This window comes from Penicillium canariense (assembly GCF_028826845.1).
Source record: "Penicillium canariense strain IBT 26290 chromosome Unknown utg000001l_segment0_segment0, whole genome shotgun sequence".
Lineage (NCBI taxonomy): Eukaryota > Fungi > Ascomycota > Eurotiomycetes > Eurotiales > Aspergillaceae > Penicillium > Penicillium canariense.
Genome location: NW_026622728.1, coordinates 6021958 through 6045874, shown reverse-complemented (window position 1 = coordinate 6045874; position 23917 = coordinate 6021958). Strand labels below are relative to the sequence as shown.

Sequence of the window (23917 nt, the reverse complement as noted above, 5' to 3'; positions counted from 1 at the left end):
TTACAATCTCTAGTCTATTTATGTAGCGGTTTTGATCTCGGATCAGACTTCTCGTTCGTATTATACCCCTAATGCGGTCCAGCTCCAGAGGAGATACGAGTCCTCACTACCTTATCACTGGCCCATCAGACGGAGAGCTGTTCGTGGTCCGTGCACAGCTAGGTAACTATATAGATATGGGAAAAAGGATAGTGATATTCAAGAAAGGCCAAAAGCGCCCCATACACATAAATTAGTTGTATACATTTTGCCATGTATTGAATAAGACCCGAACAGCATAGACAGATCTACATCAAGACATCATCCCTACTGGAGAACTATAGCAGCCCCCAGCGCCATCGCCGCCACCGCAACCCCCACGACAGCACCCACCCCATCATACCCAGAACGCCCGCCCAACCTCACCGCCGCATTAGACGTAGCTGCGGCCGACGCCGTCGCATTAGCACTGGCCGCAGCTGCAGCCGCAGACGCAGACGCAGACGCCAAGCTGGCAGACGCCACGTCCGACTGGTGGTGCAGCAGCGTGATCATGGGGACGTACGAGATGGCGGAGTAGCGGTCACTCGCGATCTCGAAGCGGTTGAAGGTGTGCGTGATAGTGCTGGACTTGTACACGGTGATGGTGGGAACTTCCATGACTCTCGTGCTCGTGATGCCGTGGTACGAGTAGGCGACGGTCGTATCGCCGAACTCGTAGTTGTAGCCCCTGTACGCCTCGCAGCCGACCGTGGGCTTGAAGTCCGTGGCGACGGAATAGCAGCCACCGTAGGGGTCGGCGGTGAAGGAGCTGGGTGGAGAGTTAGCATGAGTGATCGTATACTTTTGTATTTTCTTTTCGCCCCGCATTCGAAGGGGGGATAGGGTTGGTGGTTCACTTACCTCGGACAGCAAACGGCCATCGTCTGCTCCGGCTCGAGAACGCCTTTCAGGATTGTCGCGGGATCATCCCACGTCGCTGTCGCGTAATAGTAAGCCATAGGATCCGAGCTTGTCGTGCTCGGAGCCGGCGTCGTGCTCAGGATACCCGACGAAGTCAGGCTGCTGCTTGCATCGCGCGCAGCCACGCCCATTGTCTCCCAGCCGGAAGGGCAGTACAAGCCTGGCGAGTAGTAGCCGCCGATACCAGCCCAGCCATGGTGCCCCGGCGGGGTTGGCCAGCTCGTGGCCGTTGTGGTGGCCGAGGGCACGCAGTCCGTGTAGTCGACGTCCTTGGTGCACTGCACAGCGTACTCGAGGTACGGATAGCCGTGGTTGATGTAGCCGATTCTGAACCTGTCGGACGCGGTGCAGCTGGGTGCTGGGGTGAATGTCGTGGTGAGGGGAGCGTAGTTGGTGAAGGTCCACCAGCCACCGGAGACGGAGATAGGCGCGGTCATGGCGGTGGTTATAGGGTTTATGGATTTGCTTGGGATAAAGAATCACAACACTGGAGGTGGCCAGAGGGGAGATTTTTTCCTGTTTAGACGGGGACGAACCCCGGCATGTTTATATACAGCCTACCCTATCGCGCTTTCGCCGCATGTGGGAGGCGTGTAGCCTGGTTCGTTGGGTTAGCCTGTTTAGTTTGGTTAGCTTGGGCCGGCCAGGGATTTGAGGCTTAAAGTGCAATCTCCGCTGCGCTCGCTAAACAGCCAACTTGCCGCCAAGACCGGCTTGGCAGGGACCAAACCAGACCAAAACCAGTGGCCGATGCCTCTAGCACCCAGTTCGGTTAGCCCATGTCTTGCAGGGTCGCAGCGAGAGCGAATGGATTCGCTAAGTGTTTGGGGCCCAGGTCGCCGAGACCCTGGATTATTGTCTAGCGCAGTGGAAGTGGATGGGTTCCGGAAACTATTGAAATTCAAGGTCGCATGCCCATGGCTAGGCGACTGCAACGGGATGAAGGCCAAGGCACTAAAGGTACGCCGGACTCTTTCCTCGGAGGAGCCGGAATCAGGGAATGCTTGGACCTAATAGGTAATAGACCCGTCTAATAATGTCAGAGGGTATTTAATCGAGTGAGAGAGGGAAGGTCAAGTGAGAAATCAGCCCCATCATCCATTGGAATTCAGTTTAGCGTACATGACTCAGATCTATCACCAGCCAAGAAGGCGCATATCATACAACACAAAGGGCAAGGAAACTTTTGTGGCTTCAGAAGTGATGAGACGGCCCAACATTGAAATAGAGAAATCACCCGTCTATCAACACCCCCGCGGAAAATGAGAATGAGTCGGAATATAAGTCGAGTCGGAGATAATAAAAAAAAAGAATAAAAAATAAAGAAAAAGACGAAATGCAAAGGTTAAAATCGCTTTCATGGCTCGTGCTCGCCGTACGGCGAATCCTTATTCTTTCTACTATGGATCGTCCTCGACATAAACGACTCATGCTGCCTGTCCTCGCCCGTCAGGGCCGGCGCCGGCGCCTGCGCCTGCTGGGGCGAGTAGATTGACGGCGGAGAGAACGGGTCGTACCGTTCCGGTACCTCGTAATGGCTCGAGGCCATGGCGCGGTCGGGCGTGATGCCGCTCAGCGGGACCGAGTCGTAGTTGCTCTCTTGGTTATGGTAGTAGTTTTGGGAGTAGGTTCCCTGGGGCGAGGGTGCGTGGGTGGGCGGCTCGTAGCGCGTGCTGCCGCGGGAGCCTGGGGGCGCAGGGGTGTTCAGGATCGGTACGTTGTTGTGGGACGGGATCGTGCCAGCTCCAGCGGGGGAGAGAGGCGGTGGCATGGGCACATCTTCGGAGGCGTAGGAGGCGCGCACGCCCGCCTTGCGGTGGCCGGTCGACAGGCCGCGGGTCACGCCGGCGGCGGTGCTATCATTCACGCTCAGCTGCTTGCTTTGGCCGTGGCTGGAATTGTCGGCCGTGGTGCGGTAGAGGTTATCGCCGCCGTCGCGGGCGGGGTCGACGGAGGGGACGGCGGGCGAGCGGGCGTTTAGACGGTCTGCGATAGCGGCTTCGCGCTGGCTGGCATTCGTGGAGCCACGGTGGGTGACTGTGCCGGAGGACCGTCCCTGGTCGAAGCCGGTAGTCTGCGCATCATAGGCCATCATGCCGCCCGCGGCGGCAGCCGCAGCAGGGTTCAGACCATTAGCGAGGCCCGGTTTGCCGTCGGCACCCGCGGCAGCACCATCGCCCTTGTCATCACTGTCATCACCACCGTCCTCCTTGGACTCTTCCTCAGGAGCTGCCGCACCAGGAGCCCGGATCGGGACCTTGCGCATAGCCAGCACCAGAGCGCACATAAACTTCGAGCGACGGGCGGCCCGGACGGTCTCGTTAGACCAGTTAGACTTGTGGCGGATATCAACACGCAGCTCGAGCTTGTCCATGTCACCCACGCCAATAACCTCGATATCGATCTCCGGCTGGAAATCACGGCAGTTATCCTTGTCCCGAACGAAGAGCTCCATTTCCTCACGCAGTGCCTGAATCTCCGCGAAGCTAGTATCGAAGCTCACCGGCACGGAAAGCTGCTCGTGCATGGCATTGGCGCGGGTGAAGTTGTCGATCCACAGACTGTTCAAGATGTTGTTGGGCACCTGGGTCATTCGGTGGTCACCGACTGTGCGGAAGATACTGAACAGCAGGGAAATACGCTCGACAACATAAGCCTTGTCGCCGATGTCCACGCGGTCACCGATGTCGAAGGGATGCTTGACGAACAGGAAGATGCATGAGCCCAGGACTTCCTGGGCGGTGGTCGCGAAGACGAAACTCAGCGAGAGCAGGGAAGTAGCACCGGCAGCAATGACCGTGCCGAAGCCGGTGGTAACGAACGAAATGAAGACCAGGATGGCAACCACGCTGGCGACAGTGAGTAGCAGGTTGTCCAGGACGTGGATGGCCTGGTCGACATCGTGCATACTGTGGCCCAGCGACTTGCGCATGCGGCCGAACTCGCTGATCGTGAGGATCATCTCGTCCAAGCTGATATCGCCGTTGCCGTCCTTGTCCAGCGCCATGAAGCACTCTTCCGCCTCGGCCTCGTGATCGGGGCCCAAGACCTCGACAATGTCGTCCAAATAGAGCGAATCGCGGCCCTCGACCACAAACGACATCCAAATACGGCGAGCCAGCGCCGCAGCAGATCGCTTGCGCTCCAGTGCCTCTATGACAATGGTATGCGTGGCTTGCGGGTTGAACACCTGCTTACCAGTGAGTTCCGACGCGACATTGCCGAACGCGGCGGTCACCTTGTCACCAATACGGCCGACATTGTGGCCAACCTGTCGACCAACCTGCTGCATCATGCGCAGGGGCATCACCGAGCTCCGCTTGCTGTTCTTGCCGGCGGCCTGTGCCAGGAGCGAATCGAAGATGATGGCGTCCTCTTCCTTGAACTCGGGGCAGTAGGCGGGGAACATGTTGCGGGAGGCTTCGAATAGTAGACCAACCAGGTAGACATTGTGCTTGGACTGCTTGATTTTGGCGTCGAATTGCTTGCGATGGTAGCTGATGGAGATGAGCTGCACGAAAGTTTTTTCGCTGATGAGGATGAGACTGCAGACCAGCAGGGCGAACAGGATATTCTTGACGCTCTTTTCCCACGTCTTTACTCCGGTGTCGTTCTTGTCCCGCATGCCAGGGTTGAGGGTCATAACCTGCGAGAGAGTATTAGCTTCATTGCTCCTCGCCGAAGGGTTGCAGCTCGAACATACCGGCAGAAACGTGACCAGCGAGATCACACACCACAGCACCACCGTAATCGGTGTTTCCAGTGCACGCAAGATAAGTGCATACTTGCGCGTTCCCGAGCTCACAATGCCACATAGAAACTGGAAGACATAGGGAATGAACTTGGCAAAGATCTTGGACGCCCACAAACCCACCCACACAACCTCGACCCAAGTAAAGAACCAATAGATATGCACGCCACCAATCGTCGCAGTCTGAGCGACGGTCGCGCCCACAATGATAGGAATAGCAATCAGGATGCCAACAGGGATAACATAAATCATGTAACGAGTGACAATGGAGAAGTTGTAGATGGCCTGGTAGATGCGGCCCATGCGGTTGAGCGAGCCGTCCTCCGGCGCGTCAGATGGCTTACCGGTCGAGTCATTGATATCCGAGTGCTCATGTCGACGTCGACGACCGGGCCCATGCAGGCCCTTCTTCTCGTCGCTCTCATCGCCAGTGATCGGCGCAGTCGACCCAGCATGAGACCCCCATTTCCGGGCGCCGTTCTGGCTCCTCCGGCTCACCGTCTCGGTGAGGGGAATATCAATCGTCACGTCGTTGGGGTTTGTCATCCCGTCGTGCGGCAGGTCGGGAATCTGTTGGAACCGATGAGTCGACAATCGCTTTGCTGCGATCCCCAAAAGAGCCCTTCATCGCAGGAAAGACGGGCGCCGGGGGAGGCCGAGGGCAGGAGGCCTTTTATGGGTACGTCACAGAGGACTTTCCTTGGCTGATAGGGCGATTGATATGCCGAAGCTGGTTGGTTCGGTGGCGGCAGGGTTGGTGGAGAAGGGCCCTGGGAAAAAAACTCATAGGCCGCTAGGGCGTGTGGGTTTGCGGCTGGGTGTTTCGGAAACTAGAGAGCTCTCTGGTTCGGTGCGCTTGGGTCCTGGATCTTCTAGTTCCCCTCACGGGCCCGCGAATAGATCCAGAGAATTCGAGACCGTCTTGCTCAGTCGTGACGGGCCTCGCTAGGCTGTAGTTGCCGACCCAGCGGTTGTGGCCGGTTGGTAGGCGATCCTCCACTCTTGCGCGAGAGTAACCTGTCGTAGGCTGTTGCGGTGGAGAACGAGATCGGCGGTCGAGGTAAGCGAGCGTGGGCAAAGGAAAGACTGAAAGACGAAGAATTAGACCTGCCCTGCAAAGAGTCGAGGGAGAAACGATTGAGGTTTTCGGGGATTTTTTAGCCGTGGAGGAAGGTGTGGAGAGAGAAGTCAAAGCAGAGCTTCCAGTCCAGTCCAGCCAAGCCCAAAGCCCAAAGCCACACTGTTTCACCAGCGTTGGGGGGGGAACCCGCTGAAAAATGTGAGACAGCCACGGGCATTCGACCCACTGCCCTGGCAGCCGCATTCCAATGAACTCATTCGGCGACACTTACTCTCTCATCAGCAATTGCGATAATACTACTCCGTACTCCGTAGAGAGAAAAAAGCAAGAACCAATTAAGATTCAGACCTATCATCACTGAGGTATCCCCATCCACCGTATCCAGTGTATCGTCACATGATATGCCCTTCCTCGCGAGACTACGGCGCACTTTCTTTGGCAGCCATTGTTGATACCGGCCATGATTGCCCCCCGTTCCTGATCCTTTCCTCGTCAACAAATTTCCCCCCCCCCCCGCCGTTGTAAGCCCCGGTGGTGGCACCCATGGACGCAGGTCCCGCCCGTCTCCACCGGGCGCCGCGAGTGATGCGCCAATCGCGTCGCCAGATCTCCGATTCCGGGGGTCCAAACAGGGGTAGGTGGCAAATGCACACACACAATCCTTGCAAAGCAGAATCGAAATAAACCACTGTACCACACCGCAGTCATGACAGGTCCATTCACCAAATCCATCCAAAGCACTGTGCAGCACACCTATTGGACTAATCCACTCCCGCTCGAAACCACCCGGGAACCCAAGCAGACCTAATTAAAGCGAGCAAGACCTAGAACAACTAAGAAAAAACAGACAGAACATCCTTCACGCCCGGGAGTCCTGCCGCATCCGCTCCAGCGTGGCCACCATCTCCGCCCTGCCCCATCCCCCCGCCAACCCTCGCAGCAACACATCCTGCTCGCTCTCCGGCGCCATACCCCCCGGCGCAGGCGGCCTACGATCCAAATTTGTCGGAAACGGATACCCCTCCGCAAGAGCTTGGACCAAGGCCCTAATCTCGCGCGCCGGGCGGGACCAGTGGCGTGGATCCAGATCTCGATCGGCGACCTTCTTCCCGGCAGCCTGGTACCGGGCCAGGAGGGCATCCCAGCAACAATCGACAAGAGGAATAGCATCGATGCACTCCATCGGCTTTCCAAACGCACTGCTAACTTGCAGCAGATTGGCGACACGCCGGAAGCCGCCATCGTCGCGGTCCATTACATTCGCGCCCGCCGCGTGGAACAATGCCGGGTTGAAGAAGACCCCGTCGCCGAGCGCCAACGGCAGCGCGACGTAGTGCGCCTGGAAGAAGGCGCGGAACTCGGGTCGTCGCCAGGCCATATACCCCGGCGGGTAGGTCTGGCTGAAAGGCAAGAAGCGCGTGGGCCCCGAGGACACGGGCATGTCGGTGTGCGCGACGGCGCCTTGCAGCGTGAGGAACTGCGAGGCGCGCTGCGTGGCGGCGGGGAAACCCGCGCACGCATCGGCTTCCATGAAGCCGAGATGGTAGTCGCGGTGTGCCTCCTGGGCGGCGCCCCCGGGGTGCACGGCGTTGACCTGTGCGGTGACGCGGTAGCCGGGGCCTAGCCAGGCGCTGCAGACGGTGGCTAGCCAGGGGTTGGCGTAGTAGTCGGCGAAGGAGGATGGGTCTTCGAGGCCATGCTTGGAAAAAGCGTTCCAAATGCGGTCATTGCTGCCGCTGGCGGCGAAGTGGTCGCCTTTGGAGTGGTTGGAGGCGCGCTCGCGGGCGATGATGCGGTCAAAGGCGTCGTTTGTGGCGGAGAGGGTGGGCCCGTACTGCGCGGGGGCGTACATGCCGCGCAGGACGAAAACACCGGGCCCGCTGTGTAAGATGTGGTGCCATTCATCTTGGAGGTGCGAGAGAGTCTCCGCTGTTACGTGCGTCGCATCCAGCGCGGCCAGGTCGTAGATGGGGACATTCTGCCCGACAGCGCATGCGAGCGGGTATGTCCATGCGTCGACGGAGCGCGAGCAGATTTGTTGGAACTCATCGAGCTGGATGGAAGATTCATGGTAGAGCCGTGCAGGAATTGGCGCCTGCCCGTTCATAATGGCAGGTTTAATGATAACATTTGAGTGTAGTGCACGCTTGCCTGGAGTGTTTTTAAGTACTTGGAGAGCGGAATTCAATCTCCAGCGGCTCCGGCACCAAATTTCCCCCCCCCCCCCCCCTCCCCCTCCTCCCCGCATCAGCAGCCGCGTCTTCACCGGCATTCCACCACCCCCGGTTGGGCCTCACTAGGCCAGCACATCCAGGAACTGGAATGCCACGCCACTCGGAATCCGATTTCCGTGATACTGATAAGAGACTAACACACTGACACACACACGGACTCATAGAATCAAACCAGACAATTACTTCTAGACATGGGTATCACAGCGAGCAAGCAGTATAAATACAAGGTCTACCACAAGTCACTGAAAAAAAAATAGAAATAAGAAAACAAGGGTAGAATGCACAAGCTCACGAGTGTCACGTAAGCATGATATCCCCAAATCCATGTTCCCGGGGAAGTTCCAGACGCCAATGCCAATAGTCAGTAAAACAAGATCGGTTGATAGCAACAGGGAGGCGCCAATGATGAGACGGGAGACAAGGGAAGACAGAAAATAGAAGGAAAATAAAACAGAAAAAGAAAATTGAAACATGGCCAAAACCCAGATAAGAAAGCCAAGGTATCTCCGGATCAAATAGACTTTGCAAATAGCGAGAAAAAGAACTGCTCAATGGTCGCCGTGCGTGCCTCATGCGTCATAAGAAACCTCGTAGCCAAGAAACCCCAGTGGCGTGCAGAGCAGATCGATGTGTGAATCCGAGGTCTTTTGTGATGGCCTCGACGAAACCGGGGAGGATGAGATGAGAAAGGAAATTCGTGAGATGGGCTGGAATATAAATCAGGCTGAATCAGATGTTCATGCATTCATCATGACTACGCCCAGATCGGAGGGGGAGGACAGTGTCCGACGCCGTGGGCTCGTCCGAAAGGGCCGGCTCGCTCAGGATGAGCTGGTTCTCGGACATGGTCTCTACCAGCGCACTGGGCCGCCCGGCCGCCGTGAAGAGAACCTTGAAGAGGAAGGTTGGGCTAGGGCACTCGCTATTGGCGGCCTGTGGCTGGTGACGCGTGTGGGTGAGGACGACGCGGATGAGCTCCCGAAGAGCGGCGTCGGTGGACGCATCGTGGATGGTGTCAATGCCGTCGATGACACAGACCAGCAATGGAGGGACAAAATGCAGCAGGGTGTCGACAAGGGCCAAGGCAGCCTTCCAGCTGGACATGGTGCCATCAAGCTGGCGGAATCGCTCGGCACTCAGGTCAAGCAGAGAGTCGCTGTCCACCACGGTGGGAAGACAATCAACCAATTGGCGGATCAGGCTGTAGGTGAGGGCAACGAGGCCCTGTTGATGTAAAGTGAGGCCCGGGACCTCCGTACTGGGAAGGGAACAGAAGTGGGCAATGACGGGCAGTCGGGCTCGACGGGCAGCTGAGGCATAACACGCCGAGATCAAAGCCGTGGGGTTTGGGAAAACGTTGGACTCGGACCCACCGACGGCGAGGGCCTGGGATCGAGGATTGGTGACCCATTTTTGAAGAGACGTGACCACGTTGCCTTCGGCTAGTATTTGGACATCGGGTTCCAGGTCGGCAATCTGGTCGTCAGTGTCAAAGAATGCTTGGAGATGTTTAGATGCATTTTGAAGCTCCAGGCGCGCGAGACGGCGCTTGGATACTCGCGACCATTCAAACGCCGAAGCCACTAGACGATTCATATTAGCGCCCTGAGCTCCGCACCCGGAGCCAGACGGGGGCTTCCTACCAAGATCGGGCGCGGCGGTGGTCATGCAGACAATTCCGCTGCTCTGCTCACTGGTCGGACGGAGCCGCTCACTGACTGCACTCAGCATATCCGCCAGCAACTGGTCCCGCTGCTCCCGGATCCGAGCTCGATCCTCGGCGTCCTGCTGGATCTCCCAGATCAGCCGGCGGGTGATCGTGTTCTGCGCCGCGATCCGGCGATCCGTTCCCTGGCGGCCGACCTGGCTGAGCTGGGACTCTTCCCAGAGGGCGCGCGGGCTGTAGGCCAAGTCGCATTTTTCGTCCAGATCCACGTCCATGGCGTCGGATGATCGAGTGAGGACCCGGGCCTCGTGCTGGATGCAGCTGACAAGGTGATGGAATTCCGAGTAGGCATTCTGGCTATGGCTCTTGAGGAGTTCGCAGGTGGACCGCCGGACGAACCAGTCCATGAACTCGGTCAGGAAGAAGAAGCACAAGGCGTATATCTGGGCGACGGGCATCACGTGGACGGAGGATAGAGATTCCGGCAGCAACCCTAATGCGCTATGGATGTTCAACAGGGCTGTCATCAGGGCTTCAAGCACGTGAGGGTAGTTTGATGACGCCTGGAGGGAGGGCATTGACGGTGGTTAGCAGGGCCGTGTTCTTCTCCGGTTGCGTCCGACGAGAGTCACCCACCTTGATCACGGTTTGTAGCACGCCGTAGAAGAGGGGTGCATGGAAGAGGTCGGCATCGGGCAGCACGGGTAGCAAGAGGGCGTGGGTTTCCACCGTAGGCAGAAATCGATCGCAAAGGGTGATGGCCGGTCCGAAGACCCGTTGCCGGGGCGGGGACTTCCACAGAGACTGCATGCTGCGCACGAGGGCGACGACGTCGCCGGCCGACGGAGGCTGGGGCCCCCATTCGACTCGATCTTCGAGCGGGATGTGACGAACAAAGGTTTTCCAGGTCTGCGCGAGTTCGTTGTGTTCGACATCGAGGTTGGCAAGGATCGGGTTCCTGTTGGGCCCGGGGCAGGGACGTTAGCATCTGGGGATCCGCGAGGACGCCCGGTCGGAAGTGTTGGGGCGGGCCTGAGCAGGGCGTGTTTTGCATGGAGGGGGACCGTTGGACCTACGAGGAGATCGGCTTCCTGTCAGAGCACTGTTCCCATTCCCTGGGGAAGGACTCTGTGGACGACTGGGAGGGCATGGTGCCACACCTATCGCGCCCGAACAGGCACCCCCGGTTCGCGAGAATGGCCTCCTACACGGGACAGGATCGGGCGGTAGGGGGAACGGTCTGGTGGTCGGTGGGAGCCGATGGTGCGATGGTGCGATGGTGCGATGGGGTGGTAGTGCGGTGCGGTGCGGTGGTGTGGTGGTGCGGGTGCGGTGCGGGTGCAGTTCTCAGGCTGTCATGGGTGAAAGCGGGAGTGGATCGACTTTGGGAGTGGAGTGCCGATCGAAGGGGGACAGTTCGGGGGTTTCGAGGGAACGAGGGGGATGTGAGTCCTCCGCAGTCCAGTCCACCACGTCCTCTGCAGTCCGCAGGTTTGAAGAGGGGGAAAGGTGAAAGGTGAAGGACCGGCGGGTGCAGCCGCTGGGGCAGATCAACCGAAAGTCGAGGAAGCTACTATTAATGGGACGGGGACAGCAGAAAAAGTGACTGGACCAGACGCTCTCTTCCTCTTTTTCCTTTCTTTGCCTTGGACGCCGGTCGATGAGAGCCTCGACCTCCCCCACTTGGGCCTCCACAAATCAGAAGGCTCCGCCCGAAAGCCCCGGGCTGGGCCTTTTTTCCCCTTGGGCCCTCGGGCCTGGCAGGGAACCAGCATGACCCTGCTTTATAGGGATGAGCTATTAGCTACCTTGCTCCGTTCAGAATATAGTCCCCAGATCCTCGGTCCTCGAACCTCGTCTCTCCCCTATGCATCTTATACTCGCGTAGGCAAATGGGTTGCCGTCTTAGAGTTTCGGCGGCCGCCCGGTTCGGGATGCGCCCTTCAGGCCTTTCCTTTCTTTTGTCGCCTAGGCCCCTCATACCTGAAGTTCCAGAGTCACCTAGCGACCGGGTTACCTTAATACTCCAGACTTCCCATCCGGTATGTACTTCGGTCGCAGTCGTACGCGGTACGGCAAGGTACCTACGACGAGGGTGCTGGAGTATACGACAGGAGCCCTCATTGCGCCCAGGACTCTCGTCGGGTTGGAGCGCGCACAAACAAGCCACCTGCATGGATCGCCATCCCGTGCGTTCGCTCTCGCGCTTTAGCGTGCGGGGATGATCCGCAGCTGAGCGAGCCCACGGCCCACGGGTAAGGGAAGGATCGGATTATAAACTGAACAGTGGCTCCAGGTTCTGTGGCTCCAGGGCTCAAAGCTCCAAGGCTCCAAGGCTCAACGGCTCAAAGGCTGAACGGCTGGAGGATGGCCGTTAATCTCGTCTCCGCTCAATTCGCCTTAGTTCCTCGACCTTCGGTGAGTCTGGTGTCTCAGATTAGTGGCCTATTGGCCTATTGGCCTGATGGCCGAGTGCGTCAGGCTGTCAGGCTGTCAGGCTGTCAGGCTGTCAGGCCATCAGGCTCCACGGGGGTTTCTCCGCGCACGAAGAGAATATAAGAACCTGCAGGAAATAAAGGTGGCTAGGAGACGGAATGGCAGGGTGCGGCCGAATCTATATCCTCAGAACCCCCCGGCTCGAGCCCGGACCATCTACCGCTCACCCATTTAGTCAACCGGATTCCTCTTCACCGACAGAAGTCGGCTCCCATATCGCTGGAGGCTGGCCGGGACGAGGCAGGAGGCGCAGAACCACCAAATCGGCCGGGACAGCCGACCACCTCGGTCCTGTTATGTGCACTCTCATGTACTCCGTACGCCTACTCCTTTGGGGTGGACGGAGTACGGAGAAGACCCAACGCCGGCGAAACCACTGGCTGTCAATCGCGCTGGGAAGTGGATCCCGGTCACAGACCCTCGATCGGAGTGGATGGGGTGCCGTGATATCAACAGCGTCTGATCGACACCCTGCAGGCGACTATTGGCACATATTGGTCAGGACCAGCCAGAGGTGTTGTCTGGGGCAGTCCAGGTTCTCGCCTGAACCTATCAAGTCACTCTCTAGCATTCGTCATGCCTCTCTGGACGGATAAGGGTCGAGTCAGATGTAAGGGTTCAATGGGGGGCCGGGCCCATGGAACCGACGTTCCTAAATGGCATATGCACCTGCTCTCCCCAGAATAGCTCCATTGTAGTCTCTCCAAGCTGGTCGAGCTGGTCAAGCTGGTCATCTCCCGCATAGCCTCCCATAAGCCGACCATGGTTGGGCCCAGCCGCAGTTCAGTGCTTCGCCTTCTGACCAGCATAGGTGCTCTGCCATTCGAAACGCTATACGAGATCGAGCTCCATTATCGCTCCATTATCGCTCCTCGGATCTTCCTCCACGGGGATCCATACTGCGATCGGCCTTAGCTCTCTTCTCGCTTTCCCTGTTTTCCCGTTTTCCTTCTTATGCAACTCCACTCCCCTCCACTCTCTCTTCCACAATTCCTCCACCTCTATTTGTTTTCTGCTGCACCCGACCGCGACTTCCCCGGTGTTTGGTCCAGTCGTCATCACTTCGGGGCACCCACTCGCCCCCCAATCCCACGACAGTCCCTTCTCCCCCGCCTCGGTGGGCTTCAGGGCGGTCGCAGTGCCCTCAGGCTCCCAGTCCATCCCCACACCCCGGACTTCCGCCGTCTCCCGTGGGAAATATACGCGGCCATGGGGCTGTGGTGCTCTCCTCTCTTCATCTGTCTCATTGCCGCTGTGCCCGTACTGGCGGATATCTCGGTGCTGCCCTCCAACGACACGCAAGATCTAGCTTGGTCGAGCTCCGCCCGCTTCCGCTTACAGGGTTCCAGTCCACTCAGCGGCCAGTCCCTCGCCCCGTTGACACACTATCTCGTCAACTTATCGTCCAGCCAAGTCCAAGTAAGACTCACGCACCTTTACTTCTGCTGGCCTTTCCTCCCTCTTCCTCTTCTTCTGATGATGACCCATTGCCCGTGCAGGCATGCTAAATTCCGATTGTCTAGGCCTTTAACGTCTCGGGCACCGTCACCGAGGTGACTGCCACCAACTCACTAGACTTAAATAACAGGGAAATTGCCTGCATCCCCTGTGACGACTCGTCCGTCAATTACCCGGGAGAATTGGGTGTCGACCAGACCGTCCAGAGTGTGATCACTGCGGGACAGCCCCCTGCGGCCATCATTCTCTATAGTGCATCGGCGACTCATTGCAACTTGTCCACGAATGATCAGGCCGAGGCATATCGCTACATCTTCACCTTGACGGGTTCTCGTGCTGTCGCCGCCCTGAACCAGACCTTGACGACGGCTCCCAACCGCACGGTTTCCATTGTCCCAATGTCGTACCCAACGGCCACCGGTGTGGACACCAGCCCTGGCGGCCCTGGTGGGAGCCCTAATACTGGTCAGTGCCCATTTGGTCTTTTCTCGTAATCGCTTACTGCCCAAAGCATGACTCGTATTGATGACGTTATTATTTTTCTTTGGCAGCGATGATTATCCTGTACAGCATCACAGGGATCATCACCGCCCTCTTCCTGAGCATCATCATCACCGGCGCCGTCCGCGCCCACCGTCATCCCGAGCGGTATGGTCCTCGCCGAGCCGCGGGCCGGCCACGGCAAAGTCGAGCAAGAGGTATCGCCCAAGCCATGCTGGACACCATCCCCGTCGTCAAGTTCGGCGACAACAACGTCGCTGCCGCCAAGCGGGATGTCGAGATGGCCAACGCGGCTGATCCCGCCCGGGAGCATTCTCCTCCCCGCTCGGAGAGCATTCCCGACGTTGGGCAGACGACTCCGCACGAATCCGAACTGCCAACCCCCGAACCACCGGTCGCCGACCCGCCCACTATGACCGCTGCGACCCAGTCGAATACGGATGCTGCGCCAGACGGCGGCAACTTCTCATGCCCTATCTGTACCGATGATTTTATCAAGGGCCAAGACCTGCGCGTCCTCCCCTGCAACCATCAGTTCCACCCCGAGTGTATTGATCCGTGGCTGGTGAACGTGTCCGGCACATGTCCCCTCTGGTAAGATCCCTCGTCCGAGCCCTTGTGTCGCGAAATCCAGGAGATGTCTCGCCCCCGAACCACCCGACTAACCCTTCACCCCTAGCCGCATCGATCTCAACCCGCCGAAGACGGAGGTAAATGCCGAGCACGATGGTGAGCATGCCGACCAGCACCACGAAGAGAACCCAGCCGAGGGATCCCAAAACAACCGCCATTCCCACCACCGCCTCACCAACTACCTGCACGGCCCCCTCAACGCCCGGCGCATGCGCAATGCCACCGTGGAAGAACGCCTCGCCGCCCTCCGCCATGTCCGCGAGACCAACCAAGGCGAACCCGCCGACGGCGATGCGGCGGCTCGACCCAACCGCAGCCGCCTCACCGGCCGGCTGCGCGACCGGTTCCGAATCCGTACGCACGCGCACGGCGACAGCAGCCCGGTCGAAAGCGGGGCGGCAACGCCTACGCTGCCCGCGCCCGCCCATACCGCTGGCCCGTCGGCCGCGGACTCCCATGATTAACGACACTCCTTCACGCTTCGCGGCTTCTCTGCCATGCACTTTACGATCTGATGTTCTACGTGTTTCTGATTTGATGGCCTATTCTTGTGACTTGTGACTTTCACTGGCGTTTGGGATCAGATTGCACCGAGTCAGTCTCTGACTTGATCTCCCTGGACTTGATTTTGATTTGGCTTGCCTTGCACATTTTGGGAAGCGCACAACCGGCGTTCTAACGAGACTATAGGGGTGGGGGTGGGAAAAGAAGAAAAGATCTGCTTTTCTTTTGCTTCGTTTGCCTCTGTGGATTTTCTCTGCGTTGTTTTGCATATAGGATATGTATATTGAGATATAGGGTTTTATGTAGATCCCATATTGCTGTTCAAATGAAGATATATACACATACCAGACGATGGGAGATTCTCACGAGTCGGTCGGGACGATCTACGATCGTGTTCATATCCATCTGCGCTGTAGTCATACCGATCAGGTCTCGCGTGGGATCGTTGAGTTCCCATGCTGAGAGGTTGGACCGGGATTTCCGGTGCCGAAATCCCGGGATCTGCTAGGTATTGATCGATCACATCTGAAACATTCCCCATCCACTCCTCGGCACTGCTCTTCTATCGGGCGCAATTCCCTGCGGTTCTCCTCACCATGACTGATTCAGAGGGCCCGTTTCCCCGGCGGAATGAACTGCCCGATTGCCCGGATTTGGCAGTCCGGGGGGAGCAGCAATGGAGGTGGGGCGGCGTTGGTGTGGAGATCCAGGCCCTCGGACTCACAGGTCAGTCTGACGGGGCATGGATTCATGTCTCGCCGGGATCGCGGATACTAGATGGATCACTGACTGCGCTCTGGTAGTACTCTGTCGTGAATACCATACCAACTATGCCCCTATTGAATGCCGGAAACCCAGGACCTTGACATCGCGAAAAGTCCCGTGGGAAACGGCGGGAGTCGGACCAAGTCCGGCTTTGATAATTCTCCGGCCGTTCGCGCCTGTTAAGAGGCTCCTCCTGGACTCCACTGGGGGCCGGACCCCCGAGTGATCCTGCGGAGTCCCGAGATCGTCACCGCTTTCCTTCCCTCTTTTCTCACGTTTTTGGGGCAGCCCCAACTTTCCTGGTCGGCGTGGGGAGTGGGGGGAAAGAGGCAACGATGTCATACGACGGACAGACTAGTGACCAACCAGGACAGGCCTCTGATCTCTCCTCACGAGGGGTTGACGGACGAGAACGGTAGACGGCTAGAATGTTCCGAGTAGTGAACTAACTGCGATAGGGAGCAGAAGGTAGGACCGAAGGATTCTACGAGGAAGTGCCCCCCCCCCCAAGTCTCCCAGCGTACCGATCGTAACGCTCCCACTATGGCCTACCTGCAGGGCGCTGTGGGCCATGACGGACCTTCCAGAAGGGGGCTCCACTGCGCCTTTTTCCCGCTCGGTGGGATGACACATTGCCGGCGACGGCAGCCTGTCGGAGGCCAGAGCTGTTTTCCATCTGAGGGCCGGGTAATTTGGGTCATTTGAGTCATTTGGGTCAGGGTATTTTTGGGATGTGAAATCCTGACTTGTGGCATATTCACAGGCATCGTTTGTCTCTCCCATTGTGTGCGAAGTATATCGAACACACCACGGGCACATGCACACAGAGAAGAGCTAAGCCGTCTTGAGGAAAACAGCGCATGTGAACTCCACATCAGGCGATAAAGCACTTCCTCGGCTTGCGTTTGTGCCCGAGGGACGATAGCTTCAGGGGGGCTATCTAATGCTATTTAATGCGAGCTCTTTCGATCCTTAGAACAATACCGTAGTTTCGCTGACCATCCCCTGATTAACCGCGTGCTACTCCACCTCCCCCTCATCATTCCTCATCCGGTGAACGCAAGGAGCAAAGTTTTTTCTCGGTCGCCAGATTCCGGGGAAACTAAACGAGTAATTTCGGTGTCAGGGATTGGCGCAGTTTCGATTGCAGGATTATTACGGATTATTACTTGGGCGTGGTTTTAGACGTTTCGAGCATGACGACCCGCCAACATCGAATCTCTGCCATACCCACTTCTTCCTCCTCCTCCTCCTCCTCCTCCTCCTCTTCCTCTTCCTCTTCCTCTTCCTCCTCCTCCCTCTCTGCCACTGCGCGCGACCGTCTCTCCTCCTCTCTCCTCACACATCATGGGTTCCAACGGCAATCCATCCGTCTTCACCCCGGCCACGGTCGCCGCGGCCCCCGAAGACCCTCTCTTTGGCCTCATGAAGGCCTATCGCGAAGACCCCTCTGATAAGAAGGTCGATCTGGGCATCGGTGCGTACCGCGACAACAACGCGAAGCCCTGGATTCTACCCGTCGTAAAGAAGGTAAATCTCCATCTCCCGCACCTCATCGATCTCGCCGCTGGGAATAGAACCGTTTTTGATCGGCCATGCGACCTGAACTGCGCTCCGCAGCCCACATTCTGACGCATACCGTGACATGGGACTGACTCAATCTCCCATCCCAGGCCGATGACGCTATCCACAACGACCCCAGTCTCAACCACGAATATCTCTCCATCGGCGGGTTGGCCGATTTCACCTCGGCCGCGCAGAAGCTCATCGTCGGCGCTGACAGCCCCGCGATCAGCGAGAAACGGGTATGTCGACCCGAGCCCCATCGGCCCCCCCCACGCCTACCCCCACCACCCCTTGCATCCATCCGTCCTACACTACCCGACAACAGGAACATACCCTATCGCTAACATGAACGCGTTTCCCGCGCACTACAGATCTGCTCCCTGCAGACCATCTCGGGGACCGGCGCCGTCCACCTGGGCGGCCTGTTCCTCTCCAAGTTCCACCCCGCGCAGCCCACGCCGACCATCTACCTCTCCAACCCAACCTGGGCCAATCACCACCAGATCTTCACCAATGTCGGCCTCACGCTCGCCAATTACCCCTACTTCTCCACCAAGACCAAGGGTCTGGACTTCGACGGCATGCTAGGCGCGCTGCGGGCAGCGCCGCTCGGCTCGATCGTCCTCCTGCACGCGTGCGCGCACAACCCCACCGGCGTCGACCCCTCGCAGGAGCAGTGGAAGCAGATCGCCGAGTTGATGCGAGAGCGCCACCAGTTCCCCTTCTTCGACACCGCCTACCAGGGCTTCGCGTCCGGCGATCTCACCCGCGATGCGTGGGCCATCCGCTACTTCGTCGAGCAGGGGTTCGAGCTGTGCGTCGCGCAGTCGTTCGCGAAGAACTTCGGTCTGTACGGTGAGCGCACGGGCGCGTTCCACTTCGTCTCGGCGCCTGGCGCCGACGCGTCGACCGCCAGCCAGCATATCGCCAGCCAGCTGGCCATCCTGCAGCGCTCAGAGATCTCCAACCCGCCGGCGTATGGCGCCCGCATTGCCAGCCGGGTGCTGAATGACCCCGTGCTCTTCGCGGAGTGGGAGGAGGATCTGCGGACGATGAGCGGGCGCATCCAGGAGATGCGCCGCGGTGTGCGTGAGCGGTTGGAAAAGCGTGGCACGCCGGGCACATGGGATCACATTACGACCCAGATTGGCATGTTCAGCTTTACTGGGCTGAGCGAGACCCAGGTGAAGATTCTGCGGGATAAGTGGCACGTCTACATGGTACGTATTCCTGGGCAGCTGCTATGCTGCCCTTGCCCTTGCTCTTACTCCTATGGAACCCAACCTTCTAACACCCCTCACTTGCGACTAGACCAAGAACGGCCGTATCTCCATGGCCGGGTTAAATACACATAACCTGGACTACTTCGTCGAGGCGATCGACAGCGTGGTCCGCGAGACCTCGTAAGCACCGCCAACGCGAATATAATCCGGGCCGGCCCTTTCATCTCCCTTTTGATTGACGTTTACTTATTTACCCCCCCCCCCCCCCCCCCCCCCCCCCATCCAATTTCCCGGCTTTAGACTTGGCCACTGCTTGTGACGAAGATTTTCTCGCATCGTTTTGGTTCGCTGGATTGTTGCTGTACCCCCCTTTCTTCCTATGCATCACTATCACATGTAGTAGATCTACAGCTGGAATACCAGAAGACTTGGGACTTGACGTTTTGGCAATAGAGATGTATCCCTGGTCTATACTCGGAAGACCCATACAACATCGATTGACCGTGCGGTCTGGTTTTGATGATTGTCGAGGTCCGCGACACAGCGCGCTTCTCGAGTGCGGCCCTCTACGGGCCTACCTTCCTGTTGATGAAATACAGTTGAAGAAAGCAGAACGTATGGGGTATAGTAGATGCGACAAGTCCGTAGAAGGGGGATGCTTTTTCTTTCCAGCACCAACGCCAATCATCGCTAGCAGCAACAGTAGATCTATGGACATGATGATATAGATTCTCAAACGCCTTTCGTGGGGGACAACGACCCGACAATGACCACGACCACGACCATGATACCATCTTAAAAAACCAAATCCCACACCACAAGCCACGTACAGAGGCCGACCGTCCCCCAAAACACCGCCTGCGCCGTACTTCGCCGCTCCGTCGCGCGCTTGAGCTCTTTGTTGCCGCGCCCGACATTGCTCTGCGTCGTATCCACGTCACTGACAAGCTGAAAAATGTACTCTTCTTGCGTGGCTAGGTGCGAGACGAGGGTTTCCTGGAGGGCGGAGATTTCCAGGAGGGACTTTTCGGCGTTTCTGAGCAATGTGTTAGGCAGCCGCTTCCCGACAAAGACAAGGCAAGACAAGACAAGACAAGACAAGACCAGAACAAATCGGAATCCCCCCGTCAAAAAGGGAAGAGGGGAATAGGGAAGAGGGAAAATGGAAGAGGGTAAGACGCACTGTACTTTCCCCAACGTATCCTCGTAATGCCGCAGCATCGAGTCATTCTCCTCCGCGAACAGCTGCAGCTGCTCCGGCGACAACTGCGCCTCGATCTGTGCGGCGTCCGCCTCGCTCAGCGTTGCATCGCGCGTCGGCAGCGACGAAGCCGACGACGACATCGAGCCTGCGGCCGGCCCCGGTCCTCCCCCAGACGCTTCACCACTGCTCTTCCCCGTGCCCTTCCCGGCACTGGCACTGGCACTGGCACTGGCACTCTTATACAAGACACTCTTCTCCCGTTCCCTCACCCGCTCGATCCTCTTCTCCACCATCCCCCGCTGCACACTAGCCACGCCTTCCAGCCCACGCCGCAGAAACCACAGCACGCCCTCGCGCACCCCCGCCGTCGTCTTCGCCCGCTCCTCCGCCTCAACCTGCTCCGCTGACTTGGCTTCCTCAGCTTGTTGGTCCAGGGCACTGCCGCCGCCGGCCCAGCGCCAGAGAAGCGCGCCCGCGGCGCTGTGCCCGTATTTCTTGCGGAGGAGGGAGGCGGATGTTTCTTGGCGGAGGGTCTCGGCTGATGACAGGTTTGTGAGGGAGGTTGCGAGGTCGCGGAGGAGGAGGGCTGTTGAGGAGTCGATTGCGTCACGCTCAGGGTCGGTGAGGTGTTGGGAGTGCGTGGTGGAGGGAAAGTGTTTATCTGTGGTGGCGCGCGTGGTGCTGGGGTTGCGGCGGGACGGCGCGGTTGTGGAGAGGTAGGCGTGGCGGATGGAGTGGAGGTACGTGAGGAGGGAGGTTATGTGGGTGTTCTGGGGGTGTGGTCAGGTTTAGCCCGGGTGATTTGGTGATTTGGGTTGCTTTCTCGCGTGGTTGGGGGGCGGAGGTGGTGGACTCACGATGCGATGGGCCTCCTTGAGGAACTCGTCTGCAGGGTCGGTAGACGGGGCCCGGGTTTCTGGGGCTGGAATTGAGCGCGCATGTTGCGCGGAGAGGAGGCTGTTTAGCGTTGGGGTGAGGTCGGTCATTGTGGTGGATTGGAGAGGCGTGGGGTGCGAGGTGAAGATGTCCAAGGTGTCCAGCTGGGATCTCCGCGGTCGGGTGGGCCCGTCAACACTCCACGTCACCACGATTGGCCGGGCACCCGGCCATGGGGCCATGGGGACTATACTACTCCAGATCCCGATCTTCTAAACAGACTATTTACCGCGTTGTTGATTGCCAATCATGTGGTATGTTTCTTCTTCTTATATCTACTGTCGTTTCATATCTTGCGTCTTTGCATGCCAATCCAAAGGGTATAAACAAAACCAGAATGCTACAAATGCCCCCAATATGCCAGACACCTTTACAAAAGCTTGACCCTCAACTCGCACCCGACCAAATCAAATCAAATCATATCAAATCAGATCAGATCAGATCAGATCAGATCAGATCAGAACATCGACTGTTCCTCCACCCAAACCTGCAAATCAAACCAATTAGCACAATCACTCTCAAAAGTAGCGGACTCAAAGACAGCTCAGATGTAACTTACCTCCATCTTCCCCATCTCGCTTCCCTCTCTCCTCGCCACCTCCCTCGCACTAGCCAACAACAAGTCCAAATCCTCCTGATCCACCATAGTAATCATATCCCCATCATCCCGCACCTTCATCTTCAGCGGGCACTGAAACCCAAACTTTTCCCGGATCTTCGCCTCAAACTCCCCAAACTCCACCGTCGGCCCAATCATAATATACCGAATATCATCCGGCGCATGCACCTTCGTCCGGAACCGCCGCACCTCCGGCCGCCGCGAGTTTGCCCGCCGTGAGAACCGCGCTGGTGAGCGGGTGCGTCGCTGCTGGAGGCTCTGCGCAGGTGACGAGCCGGGCCCACCGGGCGCGCTGAGTAGCTCGAAGGCAGCGTCTTTGATCGGCTCGCCGTCGCACACGTCGCTGCCGTACTCGTCTTCTTCGTCGATGAAGGCGGGCGGTTGGTGGCGGGCGCGACCCCAGCCAGCACTGGAGCCATTGGCCGGGCTGGCGTAGGAATTGTACGAGTCTGGCTGGGCGTATTCAGGCTGGTCCGGGAGAAAGTTGGGGTTGGTGTTGGTGTCGCTAAGGTTCCTGCGGTGACCACCACCTTGAGATGAGGCGCCGCGGGTGGGATCTCCGAAGCCGCGCATATTCTGGTGCCGGGGAGCCGGGCCACGAGGCTCGGATGCGGTGCGCGTCGTGCCAATGCGTGGCTTGTCAGCTGGGGGGGACCTCCGGTCCTCCAGGCCTGCGGTCGAGACCTGCTCCTGTTCGTTCCAGTTCCAGGCGTGGCGGTCGGCCCATGCGGAGGGACGAGGAGCGGTTGTGTGACGAGCCTGCCACGGAGCCGTTGCTGATCAACCTGTCATCTGGTGGCGGTGTTGGTGGGAAGACATTGCGACTGAGAGGTGGTTCTGATTGTTGACGGGTGCGACTGCTCAAGCCCTTATGGACAAGGTTGGTGGCTGCCCAGGAGACGCCTTCGCGGTCCTCAAGCGCGCCTTTATCGACGACCATAGGCCGCCATTGGTGGTCTGCACCTTGAGATCGGTCCGATGCAGCAACCAGCCGGGCCTTGCCGAGGTAATCTTTCGTTTTGAGGTTTTTGACTTTGGCCGCATTGGGACGGTATAGAACGCCCACGGGGATGGAGAATACCGTGTATCCCTGCTTTCAATGAGCGAGGTGCCCACACGGGGCGTGCAAGATGCATAAGCTCGGGGTCACATACATCTGCATTTTCACGAATTGCATCGTCAATCACATCGTGGTCTGACGTTACTTTCTCCTTTGCGGCATACGAAAGATCCTGCATGCCGGGAGTCATCTGCTGAAGGTAGACATAACATAACCCACGGTTGAACAAGACCTCGCACGAAAAGAGTCGGAACTTGAGGCCAAGCTGCTCATAGTCGATCGACGTATTCCCTCGCAGGTACAACAGCGTATCGTTGAAGTTGGCTAATGCCTCTTCAAAGTCGCCTAGCAGGAAATTCGATACACCCTGCTGGAAGTAAGCGATGGCGAGGTATCGGTCTAACCCGACGGCCCGTTGATAGCACTCGACCTGCATGAAAAATCAAAAATGAGCGGCCATTGACGGGGCCATACGCAACTGAAGTAGGGCAATAGCATACTGCTTTATCATGCTCACCGAGCGTTGCATATATCACTCCACAGTTAAATAGGATCTTGGACGTGTCCGCGATCTGCTCGAAATGGCGCAGTGACTCCTCAAACTCTTGGTTGTCATAGGCATCTAGGGCTTGCACCCACGTCTCTATTTCCTGTCTTTCGTCAGCCTCTATAGAAAGAATCCGATCTGATCTGCTCTTTCTTTCTCTCCAAACTCACCTGCTTAAGCGACATCACGCCCACCTATAGCGGCCACTGGAAGGATCACGTCTCTCCTGTGCCGAATGAGTTGATCAAAAGGGGAAATACAAGACAGCGCAACTGCCCACCCTGCTCATCCAGAGGGCACACAAAACCAAAAAGCGTGGGAAAGCCAGAATGGGATTTCCGTACACCGCTGATGTGCCGTGGGCGGGAAAGAGCACGTCACGCTTCCGCGGGGATTGCGCGCATCCAGGGAGCAACACTTATACTTATTATAGCACTTCGGCCCCTAATGCCCTGGATCCCGCCAATGTGATGAGTGGTCCTGAGTAGACAGGCTATCGGAAATGCCAAGATAGGGTATGGAAATGAGGCAGGGCAAGGTTCGGTTCGTTGGAGGCACGAACGAGCTGCGGGGGTAAGGGATGGCGGGCCCAGCTCCTGATTAGGCTGGTGTGGTGCGGGAGAGAGAAACCTGCGAGGCAGCCGGGATACGCGATGGCGTGAGCTATCGGAGGAATTTCTTGGAACTAGTAGTGGTGCTTATGTTCATAGGTTGATGGGTAGGTCGGGAGG

At 58.0% G+C, this 23917-nt stretch overlaps 8 protein-coding genes across 8 annotated transcripts; 2 read left to right on the top strand and 6 right to left on the bottom strand.

Moving 5' to 3' along the window:
- Positions 1–306: 306 nt before the first annotated feature.
- N7482_002053 (uncharacterized protein) lies at positions 307–1379 on the bottom strand (the record flags this gene model as incomplete). The annotated part of the gene is made up of 2 exons (XM_056684178.1): positions 307–790; positions 883–1379. The coding sequence occupies 2 exons, from the start codon at positions 1377–1379 to the stop codon at positions 307–309; spliced, it is 981 nt and encodes a 326-aa protein (XP_056547784.1).
- Positions 1380–2299: 920 nt separating this feature from the next.
- On the bottom strand, positions 2300–5239 carry N7482_002052 (serine/threonine protein kinase; the record flags this gene model as incomplete). Its single annotated transcript, XM_056684177.1, has 2 exons — positions 2300–4588; positions 4646–5239. The coding sequence occupies 2 exons, from the start codon at positions 5237–5239 to the stop codon at positions 2300–2302; spliced, it is 2883 nt and encodes a 960-aa protein (XP_056547783.1).
- A 1394-nt stretch (positions 5240–6633) lies between these two features.
- On the bottom strand, positions 6634–7881 carry N7482_002051 (phytanoyl-CoA dioxygenase family protein; the record flags this gene model as incomplete). Its single annotated transcript, XM_056684176.1, has 1 exon — positions 6634–7881. The coding sequence occupies one exon, from the start codon at positions 7879–7881 to the stop codon at positions 6634–6636; it is 1248 nt and encodes a 415-aa protein (XP_056547782.1).
- An 856-nt stretch (positions 7882–8737) lies between these two features.
- N7482_002050 (uncharacterized protein) lies at positions 8738–10824 on the bottom strand (the record flags this gene model as incomplete). Its single annotated transcript, XM_056684175.1, has 3 exons — positions 8738–10237; positions 10311–10632; positions 10751–10824. The coding sequence occupies 3 exons, from the start codon at positions 10822–10824 to the stop codon at positions 8738–8740; spliced, it is 1896 nt and encodes a 631-aa protein (XP_056547781.1).
- Positions 10825–13379: 2555 nt separating this feature from the next.
- On the top strand, positions 13380–15226 carry N7482_002049 (RING-H2 finger protein; the record flags this gene model as incomplete). The annotated part of the gene is made up of 4 exons (XM_056684174.1): positions 13380–13589; positions 13694–14093; positions 14180–14723; positions 14809–15226. The coding sequence occupies 4 exons, from the start codon at positions 13380–13382 to the stop codon at positions 15224–15226; spliced, it is 1572 nt and encodes a 523-aa protein (XP_056547780.1).
- Positions 15227–17378: 2152 nt separating this feature from the next.
- Positions 17379–19004, top strand: N7482_002048 (aspartate aminotransferase; the record flags this gene model as incomplete). Its single annotated transcript, XM_056684173.1, has 4 exons — positions 17379–17561; positions 17705–17836; positions 17969–18817; positions 18909–19004. The coding sequence occupies 4 exons, from the start codon at positions 17379–17381 to the stop codon at positions 19002–19004; spliced, it is 1260 nt and encodes a 419-aa protein (XP_056547779.1).
- A 611-nt stretch (positions 19005–19615) lies between these two features.
- N7482_002047 (uncharacterized protein) lies at positions 19616–21010 on the bottom strand (the record flags this gene model as incomplete). The annotated part of the gene is made up of 2 exons (XM_056684172.1): positions 19616–20794; positions 20882–21010. The coding sequence occupies 2 exons, from the start codon at positions 21008–21010 to the stop codon at positions 19616–19618; spliced, it is 1308 nt and encodes a 435-aa protein (XP_056547778.1).
- Positions 21011–21417: 407 nt separating this feature from the next.
- N7482_002046 (putative PB1 domain protein) lies at positions 21418–23371 on the bottom strand (the record flags this gene model as incomplete). The annotated part of the gene is given in 6 exon segments (XM_056684171.1): positions 21418–21447; positions 21520–22215; positions 22235–22669; positions 22734–23069; positions 23140–23289; positions 23357–23371. 6 exon segments carry the CDS (start codon positions 23369–23371, stop codon positions 21418–21420), a joined length of 1662 nt encoding a protein of 553 aa, XP_056547777.1.
- Between the last annotated feature and the right edge of the window lie 546 nt (positions 23372–23917).